The 20,339-nt window shown below is 39.8% G+C and overlaps 1 protein-coding gene across 1 annotated transcript in view; it reads right to left on the reverse strand.

The window, feature by feature from the left end:
• The window catches only part of NDRG3 (NDRG family member 3), a 60,029-nt gene that overhangs the window by 21,443 nt on the left and 18,247 nt on the right, over window positions 1-20,339 (reverse strand). The window contains exons 3-8 of the mRNA XM_068987027.1: window positions 16,136-16,171; window positions 6,359-6,464; window positions 5,205-5,325; window positions 3,374-3,436; window positions 2,089-2,149; window positions 1,005-1,091 (exon numbers count right to left, since the gene is read on the reverse strand). Of these exons, the coding sequence (XP_068843128.1) occupies window positions 1,005-1,091; window positions 2,089-2,149; window positions 3,374-3,436; window positions 5,205-5,325; window positions 6,359-6,464; window positions 16,136-16,171 (474 nt within the window). The remainder of the gene's footprint in view (window positions 1-1,004; window positions 1,092-2,088; window positions 2,150-3,373; window positions 3,437-5,204; window positions 5,326-6,358; window positions 6,465-16,135; window positions 16,172-20,339) is intronic.

Consider the following 20,339-nt stretch of genomic DNA (forward strand, 5'->3'; position numbering starts at 1 on the left):
ACTGAGTTGGGGGTGGAGATGGAGAAGAGGGGATAAGGGAGACAGACGCGGATATGGGTGGAGCAGGATCAGGTAGTCCCAGGAAGACGGAGTTAAGAAAGAAGCCCGGAAATCTTCACCTGGGTTATCAATGATCCACAGGTTGTAAATTAAAGATAATTAGAACTAATAACCTATTTCATTTCATCATTTAATAACCTATTTAATATTCCTCATGTTATTAAGAGTGTTCATCTAAGTTTTAATGTACCCACATACTAGACAGGAATTAGAACAAATCTGAAGTCAGCTGTAAGAAAGAATTTCCATAATATCTGGCAAAAGCAATGTTAATATATTTCATCCAATGCTAGGAAATACATCATTTCTCTGGAAGTTAAAGATGGGGAAGAATAGATAAACTTTTCAGAATCTGGTCTGCTGGTAGATGGAACAGCTTAATATTTTAAAATAACTATAAAAGCAAAGCAAAATTAGGAAAATATAGAATATATAAAATAAAAATAAGAATCATCTGTAATGCTACCAACCAAAGATTTAACTACTAGTAGCATTTTCCTTCTTTTCTTATGCATATATGTGTTTTTAAAATTTTTTATTGTTTTTTTAAGCATGAGAATTTTCTCATTTCCCTCAACAACAAAAAAAACCCATAATTTTTCAGTTGCATAGTTCCATTCATGACTGAGACTCACAGACAATGATGAATGAAAGAAGCAAGATATGAAAGAACACATCTTCTATTATTCTGAATATATAAAATCAATCTATGGTAATAGAAACCAGAATAATGGTTTCTTTTTGGGGAAGGGAGGAAGTATTAAGGGCAGAGTTGGAAATATTCTGTATATTGACTGAGTGGTGATTACATGTGTAAATATTCATATCAAGCTGTATACTTAAGACTTCTTGCCCTTAACTGTATGAATGAAAAAATAAAAAAACAGATAAGCCATTTTGAGAAGGGACTAAGGGATGAGCCAATGGATACTGTTTGGTCTTACTTTGGAAGCTGCCCAGTCAATCCAGCCTTTAGCACAAGGGTCAACGTTAATGAGCACAAGACCTTCCACAAGCTCTGGGTGACTGAGCTGAAACGAGACAAAGCAATAGTATGAGAGCCCCATTCTCAGCTTCTTCTAAACCTACTGGCGTGTGGCTAGTCAACTCTTCCTAGGCCTGGATGTCTCAGATCTTAAAAAAAGGTCAGAGAGGTGCTAGGGAGGATATTTAGAAAAACAGCTCCATAAATCTAACTCAGCATGTAGAAAACCAGCTTTCTAAATTGCCATCAAATGACCTTGCCTTGCAAGGATCTATGGGGGAGATGGTTTTTATTTCCACAGTAGAGGACGGCCACAGCTATCTCCACAGCTGTTTAGCTCAGGGTGGGTCTACCCTCCTGGGCAGTGCCCTTGGGACTACATGACATAAGGGGCTGTTAAGGCTTAGACTGTCCCCAGTAGCAACTTCTTGTTTTTCCTAAAACCACATGAAGAGGTAATACCACCCTCAGAAGATTGTCCTATCACCCAGGAGGCATTTGGGAAAAAGCAGTAAGAACATTTCTATGTAAACTAAAAACTTCCCAGCTTACTTTTTCCCCTCTGATTATGCTCACTATAGAAAATGTGATAAACAGAGAAATAATGAAGAGCAGAAAATAAATCTCATTATTATCTAATTACACATCATCAATCTTAGTATTTTGGTATGTTTTCTTCCAGTTCTTTCCTATGCCTATGACAAACTTTACCTGCATCTGTATTCTAACCTTTTGTTAAGGTTGTAATATATGTGAATTATGTATCATAAGCTCGTCTTATAAAATTTTAATGGCTGTAAGAAATTCCACTTTAAATGTTCTCTGAGAGTTATTTTTTATTGATGATATCCTGCCCGCATCTCTTATTTTTTTAGGTGCTAGAAGTACAAAGCAAGGCTTTATACAAACTAGTATCTGTGGACAGAATTTATAGAAAACCAGACATAAGGCCCACGACAGTTCCTTCTCATTTAACACAGCAGTAAGAGCTGTGACCTAGGCAGTGCCTCAAGGGCGCTGAGACTAATCCTCCATGTACTTACTGCAAATCTGCTGAGGATGTAAGCTCCAGCTCCAACCCCAATCCCAATGATGCTTTTCAGACTGTAAAAGGAACACACCAATATGAATAGGGTTAACTCGTTCGAAGGGAGCATGGCATAATGGAAAGAATACAACTGGATTCAAATCTGGCTCTGATGCTTACTGGATGGAGAATTTGGTTAGGTTTCATTAACTTCCTAAGCCTGGGTTCCCTATCTATAAAACAAGGATATGATGACTTCTAAGTTGATTTTAAAGATTATGTGTATGACTAAAACATGGGAGTCATCCTTGACAGCTCACTCTCCTATCACCTCCACACCCAGTCCGTCAGCAAGTCCTACAGTCACCTTCACAGTCCTTCCAGCTGCCTTCTCCTCCATCCCATCCTCTGGGAGGCATCTAGAGCCAAGCTATCAGTATCACTTGCCTGGCTGTTGTAACAGTTTAACTGGTCCCCTGCTTTTTCTCTTTTACCCTTCTCTAAACCTGTGGAGATTCTCTCCACAGCTAATCTTTTTATTTTTTAAAGGTTCCTTTTGGCAGGGTTTAATTTATTTATCTTGGGCTGTGCCATGCAGCATGCAGGATCTTAAGTTTCATGATGAGGCATCGAACCCATGCCCCTAGTGTTGGAAGCATGGAATCTTAACCACTGGATTGCTAAGGAAGTCTTTAAAGTAATTAAAAGAAAAATGTAAACGGCTTTATTGATGTGCAGTTTACATATCTAGAGTGATTATTTTAATAGACTAAATCAGATAGCACTCCCCTGCATAAAACTCCTCAGTGTTTTTCTTTGCCTTTTGAATAAAACCCTGAAGTCTCACCGGACGTGTCAGATGTGTGTAATCTGGTTCTTGTTTTAGTTCTCAAATATCACCTTATGCTTTTCTCCCACTTGCTCACTTGGGTCAGGCCTTTTGGACATATTCCTTCTGTTTGGAATCCTCTTGTCCTGGCTCTCTATTTGGGTAACTCCTGTTTATCCTCCAGGTCTTAACCTAAAGGACTCCGTAGAGAGGTATTCCTCAGCCATATCTGGTAGAGCCTGCTCTTATTCTCTATCACACATCCCTACTGATTTCTTCTACCGCACGTAAGCTGTGACTATTTGTTTACCTGTTGTTAATTATTTTCCATAGCAAAACGCAAGCTTCACACTCCATAAGGGTAGTGACCATACTGTTTTGATTACCATCACAGCACCCAGATTAGACACATAATAGAAAGTGTTTTTTTGAAAAACAAAAACCATATGGAAGAATTGCAGAATGAACTCACTTTAAGTGTGTGAGAACAGGAGGCAGCATTTCGGCCAGCTCATCCATGGTCGGGTACTGGTACCTGAAATCCAGAAGGATACCTCCTGAATTGGAATGCACTCACAATTCCCAATCACTAGAACAATTAGAAAAAGTACAGAGTTCTTGAAAGTGAAAGTCGCTTAGTCGTGTCCAACTCTTTGCAACCCTATGGACTGGTCCGTGGAATTCTCCAGGCCAGAATACTGGAGTGGGTAGCCTTTCTCTTCTCCAGGGGATCTTTCCAATCCAGGGATCAAACCCTGGTCTCCTGCATTGCAGGCAGACTCTTTACCAGCTGAGCCACAAGGGAAGCCCACAGAGTTCTTAGGTATTTCTAATCCCCAAATAACTACTTCAATTGGGGTTCAGGTTCAGTAAACTTCTAGCAGTTAAGAGTCAACTCAGGAAGTGGCTTTTGGTTGCTGCTTATGTTTAGGCAGCTAAGCACAAAAGTAAACAAACCTTTACTGGGTCCAGGGCACTCGGTCACAAATCCTGGGCTCTTATCATGAAGACTGATTTGTTTCACTTAGGCATAGAATAACCCAGCTACTTTATTATTTGCTTTTGAATTTGGTTCCTGATCTAAGTCACTGGATCCTAAGATGGTCAAGCAAGCCCAAAACCGACTCAGACCAAGCATCTAAGAAAAGTAGGGAGTGTCCACATAAACTGCAGCATCAAAGATGAAAGAGATCTTAAGACAACTTCCTACTTACGTGGCAGTTCCGCTCTACATTTGACAGGGATGTCAGCCTGCCTCTGCTTGAAAGACTTCAAGCATTGGCATGCTTTTGAACTATTTGTGCATAAAACAGAAAAAAAGAACTGTATCTAAATTTTGCTGGATATAAACTGGTCACTGGCCAATTTGTGTTTAAGGGACAGAAATGGCTTGGACATAGTGAATAACAGATTCTGGAGCCAGACTGCCTGCGTTAAAATCCCAGCTCTGCTACTATTTGTTATGTAGGCTTGGACAAAGTACATAGTATCTTTGGGCCTTAGTATCCTCACCTGTAAAATGGGAATAATAGTAAACCTATCCCATAGGGTTTTAAGCATTAAATGGGTTAAGTATGTAATGCAGTGTTCAAGATTACTGTCTGAGTACAGTGTAAATGTTAGCTGCTATTTGTCTGCAACGGTCTATTTCACAGCAATCACTGGCAAAAGCAGCTCTGGAGATAAGCAAAGAGGGGAAGGATGAGTATTCCACAGCTTGTAGTTTCACTCCTTCCCCAAGGTCTCCCCCATAATTACACTGTCCAGGGAAGAGTCAGGGAGACTGCAGCTCCGCCATGCAAAGCAGATGAGGCTGAGGCTGAGAGCTCCACCTGACGCTGCAGCTTCTCTGAATAAATGATTACACTGATATTCAAATTCCTGTCACCAGACTGAAGGTCAGGCTGGGGAGTTGCTCTCAGGAAGCTCAGAGAAATCTGAGTTTGGGTCTAAAGGGAGTTGCGAGTTCCAGGAGGGGCCAAAAGTGACAGGTTTAAAACAGATGAAAGAAAGGGACAGATAGAAGACCGTAAGAAGTGGGTGTTCCAGACATGAATGTTTTGTGATTGGCTCCCATTTATGGAGGGCCATTCCTGGATATGGGAAAATACAGTCTTCCTGAATAGACTGTCCATGACCGTCCTCCCAGAGTGAGGAGAGAAAGCAACTGGACGGCTGGTTGACAAGTATAACCTGCAGGCTGTGCTAAAACCAGCTTGGAGGGAAGCACATGGCTAGTGCTCCCACTGGAGCTTTGCTCTCTAAGTGCTTGTCTTCCAGAAGGGTCTTGCTTGTGGCCTTACCCAGTTGGGAAGGAGGGCGCACCTTCCTGCTGGCCTGGAGCATCCACATGGCAGACAGCGAAGTGCTGGGTGATCTCCTGCATGTCCTCAAAGTTAAAGAACGCGTTGAAACAGGATTTATCTGCAACAGCAAAACACTCGCAAGTCACAGGCTCTTCATTTCACCTCACTTTTCCTCTATCCAACCAATTCCATATCATCGTCCTTTCTTACTCCTTTTAAATCACTATTTCACTAGAATGAAGTATCTGAACAACTGTCTGACTCAAGCTGCCCTAAAGGCTGACTACCAGTCATCTCAATGGCTTGAAAAGAACATTTAATTAGTACTCAATTCTATAGAACATCTACAGAGTGGAAGCCAATCCTGGTGTTTCACAAAACAATCTTACACCCATAACGCTGTCATTTTTCATGTATCTTATTCCCTACCTGATACAGAGATACTGACCATATCCCAGGAGCCTGGCTAAAGTGAGTTTCTTGTTGCTTACATTCACCATGTGGAAAACGTCTCACATGGCAAAACTGCTAAGGTGCAGGGAAGGGTTACTGCTTCAATTTCTACCACTTAAATTCCTTTTCAAAAGCTCCAGCACTAGATTGTAACTTCAAATGCAGGTCACCTCTGATAGCCAGAGGAGTGTGAAAGAAACACACGTAATGCAGACTCCGTGGACCCGGGGCTAGGGCCAGAATCTTATGTTACCACCTAGAAAGGTCCATATAGAGTCATGAGGGACAGGCTACAGTGAGGATACTTTTACTAACTCATTGAAGGGCTCATAACAAAGTTAAGCTCAAATTCTGAATTTTCTAATCTGAAATATGAAAAAACCCAGAGTATCAATTAAAAAAAATAAACAAACAACTGATTTCAACCCTACTTTCTTAACCAGTCTATCTATAAATCTTCAGTCCTTTAGCAGATGTGACACAAAATGAGATAAAATCCCAGTATTCCCCAAAATGCACTTAGCTGCATACTTCCCGGGAACTTCAATTCTGCCATTAACACAAGTAGCAACGAGGATAAGGCAGAGAGGAGAAAACCTATGTTCTATTAGAATACTGGGGTTTCTTCTGTGTTTTTAAAAAATATACAAAGATTATGTGTTATAACAAAAAGGAACAGTTTAAAATCAAATACATACGATTGAGGCCAATGTCATGGTATGTCAGAATGACCGGTCTGTTCCCCTTCGGCAGGCCTCTGATAGTGACGTGCACCATACCGTGAGCTGTTTCTATGTCATGTTCCTGTAACAAGAGAACGTAAAGGTCTCAGCAAGGGCAGAACGTACTGCCCAGGCTGCTGAAGTTTCACGATACCCGAATTCACCACTGTTCCCCACTAGCTGGGGCAGGACACGTCACTGAACCATAAGCCTACTAGAGAGATGTTACATTACATAGGACAGTCCTACTTTTTAATTCCTTCCAGATAAACAGACAAACAAATGAAGAAAAAATGCACCTTATCTACAAAGCTCACTTTCTTAAATGGGGGAAGCCAGGGTATCTGCTGAGAATATATTCACAACTGGCTATGGTGAGATCAGCAAGTTGAATAAGAAGCCAGGAAAGACCTGGAGAAAGGCAAGCGAAAGAAGCAAAAGATATGAAGAAGCTGCTAGGTAAAAAGGCAGAGGTTTCAGATCCTCTAAATGCATGTGCAGCAACTGATAAATTCGGTAGCACCTATGAGTGTGTCTATCTAAAATCTCTCCTGTTCCCTGGGAGTTGCCCTTCTGTGCCATCCATACAGCACAGGAAAGGCTCTTGGCCACCTGGCTTGCAGACTGTCATCTTATGGTTATGGTTCACTGGAGTCAGGTGAACATTTGGTCCATGCTAAGTCCTTTCTTAAGAATGTGTAATTGGGACTGAGAGATTCCATCCTTAGTTTGGTTCTTCTCTTGAAAAGAGAAGTAAACTTGGGAGCTTATAATAAGCATTTCTACTGCTCTGATTCCTGATTCCAACTGTGTATGCCATTAAGTTCTGAGACATCTCTGGACTGCCTCTGGTTTAAGCTACTGGGTTGGGTTTGTTCCTTGCATCCCAAAGGATCGTAACCAAGGCAATGAGTAAAATTTAAGATGTAGTCAGAGCAGAGCTCAGGAACTGAATAAAGCCAGGACAAGATGCAGTCAGAGGTGCTGGGATAGTGCCAAGAGTGGCTGGGTGGAAAATAAAGACTCTGTAGGAAAAGTAACTGAAATTTATTCTAGTCTTCTTCAATGTCTATATTTCTTAAAAATACATTATCATGCCTAGCCTACTGAATTTTGCTGACAAAGTCTTTACCTATCTCAGCAAGTCTTACAGTAGATGAGATAAACTGTGAGTAAGAATCCCAACAAAGGTAAAGGTCTTCCAACCTAACAATAAACCTCAACAGAGCCTTGGTTTCTTCACTCATGTAGGGCAGAGACCAATCTCACACTAGCTGAACATCAGTGCATCTCAAATTATAGGTCCCAGGCTGGAGCAGATAACTCTTATCAAATCAAACCACAAATGACTCAGTATTTCTGCTCTTCTCTATTACTGCTTGCTACCTCCTTTTCAAAGGCTTAAAAAAGGGAAACAAGAAATGAAAAAGAGAATCAGGTACTGTGAACTGGCTATGAAATAAAGTATAGGGTTTAGATGGAGGAATATAGAGACACAAATTCCTGTTGCTGTATGAGCATTTCTTGTGTGGTAAATGTCAGACTTCCTGGAAAAGGGAATGACAACTCACTCCAGTATTCTCACCTGGAGAATTCCATGGACAAAGGAACCTGGCGGGCTACAGTCCATGGGGTCACATACAATCAGACGTGACTGAGAGATTAACACACAGCGTCAGACTTAGGAGGAACCTCTCCACCAGGCTCTTTCACTAAACAACTATGCATCTACTGAACTCCTACCACCAGACCCTGGGCTGAGCTCTGGGCACAAAACAGTGAGCAAGAGAGATGTGACCCCTGCTCACAAAGAGATTATGTTCTACATGTGAGGCAGACAAAAAACCAACCAACCAACCAACCAACCATAACAACAGCTTGTGATCAGTACTGTGACAGAAATAAAGTGCTCTTAAAGAAAATCGACGAGGAAGATACTAACTCTATTAGCAGACAGAAAAATGCAAATTAAATTCAATAAGATGTAATTTCATATATACCAGAATGGCAAAAAATTTTAAGTCATATAATGCTGTCAGCCAAGGTGTAGAGAAATAAGAACTTTCATACACTGTTGGTAGGCAGTAACCAGGAACAGCTACTCTGGAGAATAATTTGGTAATTTCGCGCAAAGTTAAGAAATGTGTACTCTACAGCAGTTTTACTTTTAGGTATAATCTAAGGCAATTCTCAAACATACTCAAACACACAAAAAGATATGCAGATACATAGATATGTACATATATACATACACACTGCAGTCTCATTTATAACATCAAAAAACTGGAAGCAGTCTAAACAATCATGTATAAGGAAACTGAAAATGGAATTATGACATATTCACATGAGATATAGATAAAAATGAATGAACTAGAACCTAAGCATTAATACACAGAGAAAATCTTGAAAAAACAATGCTGAATAGAAGCGCAGAAGGATTTGTATATGACATATGATTTACATATGCAGATTTTTTTAAAAAGCAACATTGCATAGACTGTATATGTTTACATACATATATTTAAAGTGCAAAAACTTGGAGAAGGAATGTACATTAACTTTAGACTTGATTCCTTCTGGGCAGTGACCTATTCTGAAAGTGAATTTAAGGAGGCTTTGACCTCTCTCATGTCTTACTTTTGGAGAAAGAGTAAAGAAAGGGAGAAGCCAGCCCCTGCCAGAGGAGTTATAGGACAGGAGAATCCAAACTGATGAGAATGGGCAACGATCTGTCATCCAACAATCTAGTTGCTGGAGCCTTCTTTCTATCATATCCAAGCCTTCAGTATAGTCTTGGTTAAGTATTCCAGCTTGGTCTCAGCTATGCTGAGAAATGAGTAAAAAACAATTCATACTTTGGCCTAGGGGTTAGCAGGACCTCCCAAGATCTGATAATTAATGGGGATAGTGTGTGCAGGAAAGGTGAGGGGTGGGTGTGGAGTGAAGGGGTGGGGGACAGCAAGCTGTCAAGGAAATTCAGATGATATGAAAAAGGAGCTATAACAGATGGGGCAAAACAGGACATATTAAAAGCAGACAAGGCAAGAGGGCAAAGTAATTACTCTGTCATCATTTCATAATCTGGACGAAATTCAGAGTTAAAGTTGGCTCGCAAAATTTCAACTTTTTAGGGAGATCTCAGCCCCTATCTCCTAGGCTCTATCTGTCAATCTTCTTGCCCCTCTGGAGCAACCCTTGGTTACCAGTATCTCATAAGGTTACTGTTCATTTTCAAAGGAATATGGAAAGAAAGGAGACACTCACCTCCATGTGGACCCATAAATATATCCTTTGTGACCTCATGTGGGGATGGCTTGAACAAGTCTCTACCTGGAACTGAGTATGCAGAGACTCTGGCTGTGGAGCTGATTCAATGGTCAGACCCGGGATGGTGCTATTGTCACCTTCCCACTTCAGTCAACTACCATCCGCTGCACAGGCTGTTTCTCTAGTCAGCCCACCACTCGCCCCAGCATTCTAGAGGGTGTGACTTCACAATGAGAATGCCTAGTAGGCTCTGGTCATAGATCTTCCCCAGCACTCTGATTACTTACCACCTCCAAGGCTATGCACCTCTTAAGTATGATCCCTTATTCTCCAGGCTTATAAAACAGCCTGAGATCATACTGGTCCCCAACACACTTCTCCATCCTGGGCTGCCTCTCCCTCTTAATCAAAGATGTAGATAGATTATCTTTTTAAGACTTTAATAATAGAGTTTAGGTTATTACCATTAATTGATAATAACCAATATTCACCTTTTTTCCTAAGTCCTTTTCCTTCAGCTCAATGTGCTATCACCAGTTACACATTCTGATGTGTTATACCTCTCTGAGAATTTAAATTTTGACCACATCACGCCTGTTAGTGCTTCTTCTTCTCCCTGGCTAGTCTGAAACAGTTTAGGCAAACTTGTAGGACAACATACTGCTAGAAATATTAACATTCTTATTAGTTATGAATTTTATTCTGTTTCTAATAAGCAGACCTCTCTACGATCCCTGGGCATAGTTTTTGTTATTTATTACATAGGAAATTTTAATATAATATCCCATTACCTTAACCTGGATAGTGGTATAAAGTTCGTTTGCATGACTTCATTTAATCCCATAGTAAAAGAATCTGTCTCCACAATTATTCAGCCTTCTGCCTACAACTAAATGAATTTTCGTTTTTAAAGTTCTCTAATATGTTTTCCCTAACTCTAGCCTCAGCTCTCTCCCCTTTTACCTCTCACATCCTTCAGCCTAGTTAACTCATTCTTTCAGATGTCTACTTTTATTTTTCAGCTACCCACACTCTCAGAACTCTTACAAATCATGCTCTTCATTTGAAAGCTCTTTTTGCAAGATGTCAAGATAAAATCTGTCTTTTCCTATCTATCTTTTTCAAAGCCAAATCCAATATCTTCTTCAAACAGCCTTAGTAAAATAATGAGGAAAATGAGAGTGAATGACTAACCTACATGCAATACAGCCCAGAACACCTTCAGAATATGGACTGTCTAGTCCAGATAGGAAGAGGAACAGATTTGGCCAATTCAAACACCCCAATCTTTGGCCACGGTAGCAGTCCAAGGATGAGAGTGTGACCCCCACACACATGACCCATGCCAAACCAACAAGACTCCTCCCCTGGCCTTTTCTAACAAGTTATAGGTAAACATCTTCTCTCGGCAGTGAGGCTGCTAAGCTGAAAGGACATGAATTTGGGGCCTTGGTAGCCATCAGGCCCATGCTGTGACACAGCTTGTCAGAGAAATAGTGACGGGGAAAGGAACTGAGACTGGGGGTGGTGATACAAAGGCCTTAGAATCTATAAGGTTCTTTTTTCTCTGCAAATGAAAATAAAGTCAACTATATCCTTAGAACTTAATAATCAATTTCTCCCTTACCCCACCCCCTCAAATCAGCAAAATCAAACCAACACAGCAGTAATTAACACAACACTGTAAATAAACTATACTTCAATTAAAAAAAAAATCAAACCAAAAGGGGGCAGGTGTGCATCTTGAGGGGAGGACTTGTGAACAAAGGCCATCAGAAAGGAAAAGCACAAAGCAGAAGTATGGGTGGGTCAGCAACAATTCTAGTTTTCCAGGGAGTGGGTGGAGTAAACAATGGGAAACGGTGGGACAGAGGCTGAAAGGGGGACTGGGGCCACATTCACATCCTTTAAGGCAAGGAGAGGAGCATGGAACTGGTCAAGCTCTCTAACAGACTATAGCAGGTGCCTGAATCCCAGTTCTTTCCAAACACCTCTTTTCTGCGGAAGCAACTTCCAGTTATTTACTTCATTTAATTCTTATTTTGTAATAGTGCCCATTTACCAAGTGATGTGCGGGAGTTTAAAGCTGTTTAAATCCCTTTAGAAGAGGCAGTCACATATATACATCCTCACAGTAGGGTTCTATAAATCAGTCCTCTAAAGAACTATTGCAATTAAACAGCCAGCATGGAACTACCCAGCCCTTAGCCAGGTCTGGAGCTCTTATCCTAGGAATATGAACTCCATTCTTGTGAGTGCACTCCATTATCAGCATCTTCTACAGGAATATATATCCTGGAAGATAGCAGCTTTTCACTCTCCATTAATATTTATTGAGTGCCCCTCTGATGGAAGTGAAAGGCAAATTGACAAGATATGCCAAGATCCTTTAAGTGTGTTCATTTCAAGATCCATCTAAAGAAATAATCAAATGTGTATATAAAATTTACAGAAAAATGTTCAATGAACTGAACAAATTACAATAACTGAACATACTATAAGGAATCTAATTCCAAAAATAATGGAATAGTTAAGTCACGGGATAGCTATATGAGGATATAACAGTCAGTCATTAGAGTTGTTTTTTTTTTTCTTTTTGGCTGTGCCATGTGGCTTGCAGGAACTTAGTTCCCTGACCAGGGATTAAACACAGGCCCATGTAATGAAAGTGCCATGTCCTAACCACTGGACTGCCAGGGAATTCCCCATTAAAGACTGTTTTTAATGAGAGTTTAAAAATGGAAATGGGATTGTGTTCTAATATTAAGTCAGAAAAGGAAATATATAACTGTACATCCAGTATGACCAATCAAACAAACTTTAAAAATTATTTTAAAAAACTATACACACACAAACATATCTCAAACTAAACACAGCGACATGGCTGTCCCTGGGTTCTAGGCTTCTGAGCTTTTCTCTAGCTACTTCATAAGTGCTCTCCAACTCTTCAACTATCAGCATGTACTCTTTTGATAACCAGAATACAAAAGTGAAAACTGGGAAGAAATATAATAAAATACAGCTATCTCTAGTTAACAGGATTATAGGTAATGTTTAGTTTTACACTTTTCTAAATTTTCCAAATTTGATTATACACAAGAATTGTTTTTAAACATACAGCATATTTACTCATGTGATATGCACACATTAAACACTACACATGAAGTTTTAGAAATATGTGGGAAATAATGATGATGATATTTATACAAACATAGTGATTACAACTTCATAGTAAGTGTAGGTGAACGTGTGGAAATGTCCATGGAGAGAGTTGTTTAAAAATGAAAAACAGTTTTGTGTACGTCTTTGTAAAATTAAACACTGATTTCCCCCCTGCAACATTTTATCATGAGAACTTTCAACCATACACCTAAGCTGAAAGAATTTACAGTGAACATCTGTACACCCACAACCTGGATTCTACCATTAATATATTACTATGCTCAATTATCATGCATCTATCCAATCTTATATCCATCTTACTAATCCTTTTTTTAAAGTTGAGGTATAGTTGATTTACAGTATTATATTAGTTTCAGGTGTACACCATAGTGATCCAAAATTCTTATAGGTTATATTCCATTTAAAATTTTTATAAAATACTGGCTATAGTTCCTGTGTTGCATAATATATCCTTGTAGCTTATTTATCTTGTATATAGTAAGATATATATATTTGTGCCTCTTAATTTCCTAGTATAATTATTTTTGAAGGCAATATATCACATACACAAAGAAGCTATAGTATTTGTCTTAGTTCTAATTTCAAATTTTTAAACATTCTCACCAGCAGAAGACCATTAAGCAGCCCCAAAGTAGATAATTAACAATAAGTCTGTTGATTATTGTTTCAACTGGAAATAGGTTTTCTCCTTTCACATCAGTTCCAAGCACTGTTACCTCTAATCACCCCTCCTCTCATTACTTAGATCTCAATATAACTGCTATTTGCCACAGGGGAGCTGTATAGTATTGAAGTCACTAGGACAATCAAAGAATCAAAAGAAATGGTACGATTTTAATTATATTTTCAATTTTTGGGGGAGGGGAAGCATGTAGTTGGATTAGTAAAGAAAACAGAGGAAGAAAAGACAGTTCAGATTGAAGTTATGAGCTTAGCTGTGATGCTAAGATAACTTCCTGGAATATCACCAAATTCAGTAAAGATTTTTCTAAGGCAAGATAGAGACCAGAGGAACTTGCTTCATCAGCTAGTCCCATGCCACAGTTATGCTAAAGAAAAACACCGATGCCAAGTCTGAATGTAGCAACACTGGCTTTAGATTTGTTCTGCTTTGTCTCCTAAGAATGCCCAGTGGTTTCCAAAAAGCCTTCAGGTATACCGCGCCACTCTACAGATGTCTCACGTCACAGTTCCTACCTCCGAGGCCTTCTATCACCTGTAGCCAAACTCCTGACCCAAAGACACCCCCAGTCTCCAGAACACCACAGAAGCCTTTACCAAAGAGACAGGTGAGAATGAAGCCCATTCCTGAGTGCTGAGGAGAAAAAAAGAAGGGCCTATGACTTCTTCTTTAGAACACAGAGAACCTGTACGTTCACAACCACTGACAGTGACACACACTTGCCTTCATTCTATCTGTATCAGAACTGAACTAAAAGTTACATTTAATGAGGCCAGAACACACTGTTATATTAAAGCTTCACCCAAAATATAAAGAATATTTGTCAGACTATTTTTAAGCCTTAGTATTAAAAAGTAGTTGATAATATAATTTCTAAAACTCAATTTCATTTATATCTAAGTATATTTATACGTGAGAAAAATCCTAAAGGATATACACCAAAATATTAACAGTGATGAATAACAAGTGATTTTTATTTCTTTACTTTTTGCTATTTTTATATCTGTTTTGCTATAAGCACACAATTTTTTAATATTCTGATTTAGCGGCGTGTCCAATTTGATGAAAATAAATGCTTTCGCATCTTAAAAGTAGGAAAATGTACACTATTTCTGGAATTTTTCACCTTGAATTTTACTATTACCCTCTCTCAAATGAGCTCCTTCTAGGTAATTATATCAAATATTAAGAGTAATGCAGTTAAATTAGTTCAACCTAGGATCTAAAACATAACTGAAGTTAGATCAAAAGATCAAATTAAAAACAACTAAACCAAAACTTGACTGCCACCATTTACCAAAAAATAATATGGCTTCTTTTTATAACAAATGATTTCCTAACAGCAGCAGGCTGATTATGTGGTATACATAAAGTATACCAAACAGTCACAAGAAGAAGTGTTTGGCACTGGGATTTAAAAATCTGTAACAATGCTATGAGCCTGCCCCTTCCAAAGTGAGTCTCAGTCTCACCTGTCTTGCTAAGGAAGCTCAGCTTTATACACAGCTCAATTTTCTGCCACATCTCAGCTCTGGACATCGCCAGGTGAGAAAGAATGGGCGATGGATTCAGAACAAAGTGAGGTTTTCAACTTCAATTCCACCCATGGCAAGTTATGAAACCTGATTCTTAATTTCCTCATCTCTGATAAAAACCACCTTGTGATACTGCTCCAAGGATTACAGAAATGTATGTTTAGTATCTATAGTAGGTACCCAATAAATTAATACGATATAACTGGGTTGCCTATGAGACAGATGTTAGTTTCTCCTTTTGATGTTAATGCTAATATGGAGAGGCTCCACTGTACTTAACATAAAATGTGTACCTGAAAATAATGATTTGCCTGTGGGTGTGCAAGCTGGCTGAATCCTGGACACAGGGAAGCTGCCTTCCCTGCACCTTCCATTCCTGCTTAGCACCCTCTGGGTCTCCTTCATGTTGCCTCTGACAGCCACTTACCACATCTACCCCAAAAGTAGGAGAGTCAGGCTGTATGGGTTTGTAAGGTATCCATTTCCGTGTATTTATTCCTTCTTCCCATTTCTTTCAGGGCCAGTCAACAGATAAAAGCAGGAAGATGGAACTGCTAGTTTACTTTATGGATTTTCCAATTAGCAACAGAGCGACAGGCAAAAGCAGTCTAAGATGAACTACCATTTAGGAAAACACTAATGAGTTAGGTTGAATTTTGTGTTTCCAGAGATACAGCCAAGAGACATCTGCTTTTTGTATTAGTAACACTAAATCTTTCTTTTAGAACAGGTTTTGTTGTTAGTAAAGTCTCCCCTCCAAATTGACCGCCCCCAACCTTCTCTGCTGTGAGGTGACAGCCACATGGCACTCGTGATTACGGTTTCAAGTATCAATTTGAGGAAAGGAGATCTTAATTGTAAAAAGACAGCTCCACCCAATAACCTACAACCATAGGGACCTGGCAAGCAATTTTTGAACACAATAGCAAATCATTTTAAATAAACTTGATCCAGTGATCAAAAGAGCACGAAGGAATCATGATCAGCTATGAAGAGAGATCCACCTCTAAAAGACCACCAGCACAGGGAGGGGAGCTCTGCAGAGATCCTGTACACAGCCCTCCTTGGTGCTTGTACAGTCCTTACCTGACAGTCAAAGTCCTGGAAGTTTCGTGTACCATTCTGTCAACAGAAGGCAGAAAACACAGTCAGTTTCCCCATGTGGTTTCCCCCAATGTGCAGCAAATTCAGTTCACAGTGAAAGCAGAGCATGTGCAGCCTCTTGGTTGCCATAAAACTAAAATGGTTCTCAGCAATAGGCTTCAGAGGCAACGCATGTCAGTAAAAGGGGAGTCTTTAGTGATGGGGTTACACTTTGGCAGGCTTCCTATGAAGATGAAGGAAAAGATCCTGCTTTCCTAGTAAAGCTTGTAACTTGTCTTCCTACCTAAGGAGAGCAGGGAGAGCTTGTGGGAAGAGAGAAAACATGGATCAGAGTCTGAGAACACATTCACAATCCACACGGGAGGTACCTGGGAGGAAAGGAGCTGGAGGCCAACTGGCAGGAGTCAGCGTGCCCAGGACAAGGAAGCAAAGAAAGGATGAAGATGAGAACAAAGATACAGATGGGTCCGGAATGAAAACTCTGAAATCTAACAAGGAAGAAAGGCAGTGTCACTGAAGAAGGGAAACAGATAAAACGCAGTTCCTCATACACTGGTATATCCTAGGAAACTGCTAACAGGATAAAGGACAACTCACTGAATTGTTTAAAGAGTAGGACATAGTCAAAAGATCCAAGGAGAATTCACCAAGCTTCTAAGAAGAGACTGCATCAGAGTAATGTAGGATTGCCAAAAAAAAAAAAAAAATCAATGGTAATGACTCAGAGGCATTTCTGTAATATTTCAGATGCCAGAGGTGCAAGAGTATGACATAAGAGTATAAAAAGGGTAAATAAGTGATGTCTTTGGGAGGAAAAAAAAAACCTTCTGACTCATAAAGTAAAAGCTCCTCCCAAACCTCATTACCCTCATTATTCAGAAACTGTTATATCCATCCACCTTCCAGAAAGCGTGGAGCTATAATGATGAGCACCTTATCCAAAGCTGCCCCTTCAGAGAAGATAGAGGTCTCTGATGCCAAGGGAGTACTAAGCAATCCCATCTCTCATCAAGAAGATCCTCTTAGAAACAGTTCTGTGTCCTATCACTCACACTGCTGGCAGGACAAAACAGAGGTTAAAAGCACAGCCCAGCGTGGTAAAGAAAAAACAACAAAAGAAGCCACCCAAAGAAACAAACTGTCTTCCCTTGAGAGGATCTTGTGGAGGCCGCTGGGATGACGCACAGCACTCTTTAATACGGCAGCCGGCAGTCAACAGCCACAGCGGCCACTTTAAAATTTAAAATTCAGTCTCACATTAGCTGCATTTCAAATGCTCAGCACGCACGCTGTGGCCAGTGGCTACTGTATTACTGGGCAGTGCAGATACAGAACATTTCCTTTGACTGCAGAATCTTCTAGTGGACAGGGCTGATCTAGAGAGCTTTTGAAGGAATAAGATTATGGATGAGCAGCTCTCGTCTCTCTACAGGTGGCAGTAAAGTCACAATAGATCACCAATCACAGAGAGACTATTGATGACACTGAGAAGAGGAGACGGTGGTGGAGAGAGCTAGTTCGAGGTATTAGTCCCAGCATGAAACCAAGTTCACAAAATAAAGTTTGATGCAGTCACAGCAAGAAGAAACAACTCCAATCCCATGCAGAGAGCACATTCCCAAGGAATGCTGCCACTGGTAAAAAGGATCAATAGTGTTCCACGGCCCCCACTGGCCCCACACAACTCCTGAGAACTCCTTCAGAGAAGTCACTGCACTTAATTTCTATTTTGACTGTGAGAAGCAGAAGGGAGGGCCGTCTCATGGACTAGGGTAGATTGTTGTAGTAGGATATAAATGACCAGCCAGTGAGCCCCAGTCCGATTCAACTTGCACCCTCCACCACATTCAGCAGAGGACCAGGTGTAAGTCAGGTACTTGATGGATATTTATGAAAGGAATAAACCAGTGTAATAAAATTAAATACTAACAAGCTTCTGTTAAGATTTTGGGTCAAAAACAACAGAACAATTCCACTGCATCCCAGTCATTAAATAAAAATATAGACTACAAAACAGCCGTCAAAGTTTGACCTCAACTACATTAAAATATGCACTCAAAAGAGACTAGAAGAAAAATACCAAAACATTAACAATAGCAACTATTTCAGAACAGAAAGATTAGGGGCAATTACACTTTTCTTGAAACTCTTCTACAATAAGTATGTACTTCACCTTTTGTAATGGAAAAAAAAAAAGATTTGGTGTGGCATAAAAAATATGTAACTTAGTATTTTGTAAAATATGATTTAAAGATTCATTTAATCTTTTGAGGAATAATCTATAATGATATCAAAACAGACCATATTAGAGCTTCACTCTTACTGGGCTCCCAGAGGTTCCCTTAGAGATTATTTAGAAAGCTTAGGGAATATCACTCCAGTCTGAACTAAAATCTTGGTCCTGGAACACAGACACAAAAATTCTGATGAGCAATTTGAGAAGCAGCTGTCACTGTATGCATGAATTGCTTTCTTCACTATCTTGTGATCACAGTCAAGAAGCATTTTGTGAGGCTGATGCTTGAGATGAGCACAAAGGGAAATGCCAAAATTAGAAAGATGCAATTCTCTCCTGAAACCAAAGTGCTTTTTGTTGAGAACCTAGCAAGAACACGGCTGCACGTTCTTTATGCAATGTTCACCTCCCAAAGAAAAGATACTGGGAATCAGAGGAAGACTAATACTTGTTTCTTGGCTTTTTTTTTTAAAAGATGTCAGATCCTCTTGGAGTCTGGCTTCAGGCTTCATGAGTGATCAAGCATCTTGGAGAAAGGATATGACTGGGTCAGTCTGACCATGTCTGGGGCCCAGACTTTCTGAGAGAAATCATTAGCTGGTCCCCAAACGACATGAGTGTGGTCAACCAAAGCCAAATTCTCTGAACTTACTAAAAATTCAATACTGCTCACTAGATAGATTCTGGAAGGGGAAAGACATCCCTGGGACACTTCCCTGGGGATTTATTTGCCTCTGATATTTGTAGTGCAGGGTTCCACTCCAACAAAACTTTCAGAAGTTTCAGGCTCTGGGTCCTCTCTTTTTATTTTCCGTCCCATTTGAATATAGCATTAATTCCATGTTCAGAGAGATTCTTGCACTAAGCAGACTTAAGCAGCAGAAAGGGATTCAAGATAATAAATGAAAACAAGAGAATAATGTAGGGGAAGAGGGAGAAAAGGAAAAATCAAGGAAAAAGAGAAATCACAACTGAAAGCTGCAGTCAAGGCAGAAGCCAGCTAAGGGGCATGTTTCTTGGTGGAGGCTCTAGGCCAAGTGCAGAAGGTAAATGAAGGAGCTCAAGAAAGTAAATTTTGAAAAAGCAATTCTTGCAGTTCAAGCCTGGAGAATAGGCAAAAAGCAACTGAGAATCTATCAGTGTATGAAGAGAAGTATGAGAAAAAGGGGGAAGGCAAGGAGAAAAATTTAAAAATCAAGTAACTGCTGGACAGTTATAGAAATATAACTGGACAGAAGAGAAACATAATTTCCCACTATGAGATCTAGTTAAGATCAACATATAGTTTCAAAAGACAGAAAGCAACAGATAAAACAGAAAGACAGACCTTAGAACCAACTACCAACAGGAGGAGATTTGGGGCAAATCTACCTGTTTGGTGACCTTGATGCGGGGTGCAGTGTCTGACTCACTACTCTATTCCCAATTCTGGCACTTAGTAAAGGCAATAAACATCATTCTGGAAGAGATACGAGCATCTCAAAATAGAGATACTCAATTTGAGTAAGATATGAATACCAAAGAGGAAGAATGACACGCAACTGATGAGCTTGGAACTAAAGTACAGTTGTTAAAACAGGAAAAGTTTTAGAAACAAGCAGATTAAAGACTGTCAAAGAGAATAAAATATGGCATGTCTACTAAAAAAGAAAAAGGACAATAACTCTTACCAACAGAAAGTAGAAAGATGGGAAATTGTACAAGCAATGTATTAACAGCACTTCACAAATATTCTTTAATGAAAATGTCAACAAGTCTGTGTTGCTGTTGTTTTTAAAGAGACCTTGGAGGGTGTGGGGTCAGGAGGAAGTTCAGGAAGGAGGGGCCCTATGTATACTTATGGCTGGTTCACACTGTTGTATGGCAGAAATTGACACAACATTGTAGAGCAATTATCCTCCAGTTAAAAATAAAGACCAAACAAAACAACCTCTGCCTGTCTCTGCGGCC

This window comes from Capricornis sumatraensis, chromosome 15, assembly GCF_032405125.1.
Source record: "Capricornis sumatraensis isolate serow.1 chromosome 15, serow.2, whole genome shotgun sequence".
NCBI classification, from domain to species: Eukaryota; Metazoa; Chordata; class Mammalia; order Artiodactyla; family Bovidae; genus Capricornis; species Capricornis sumatraensis.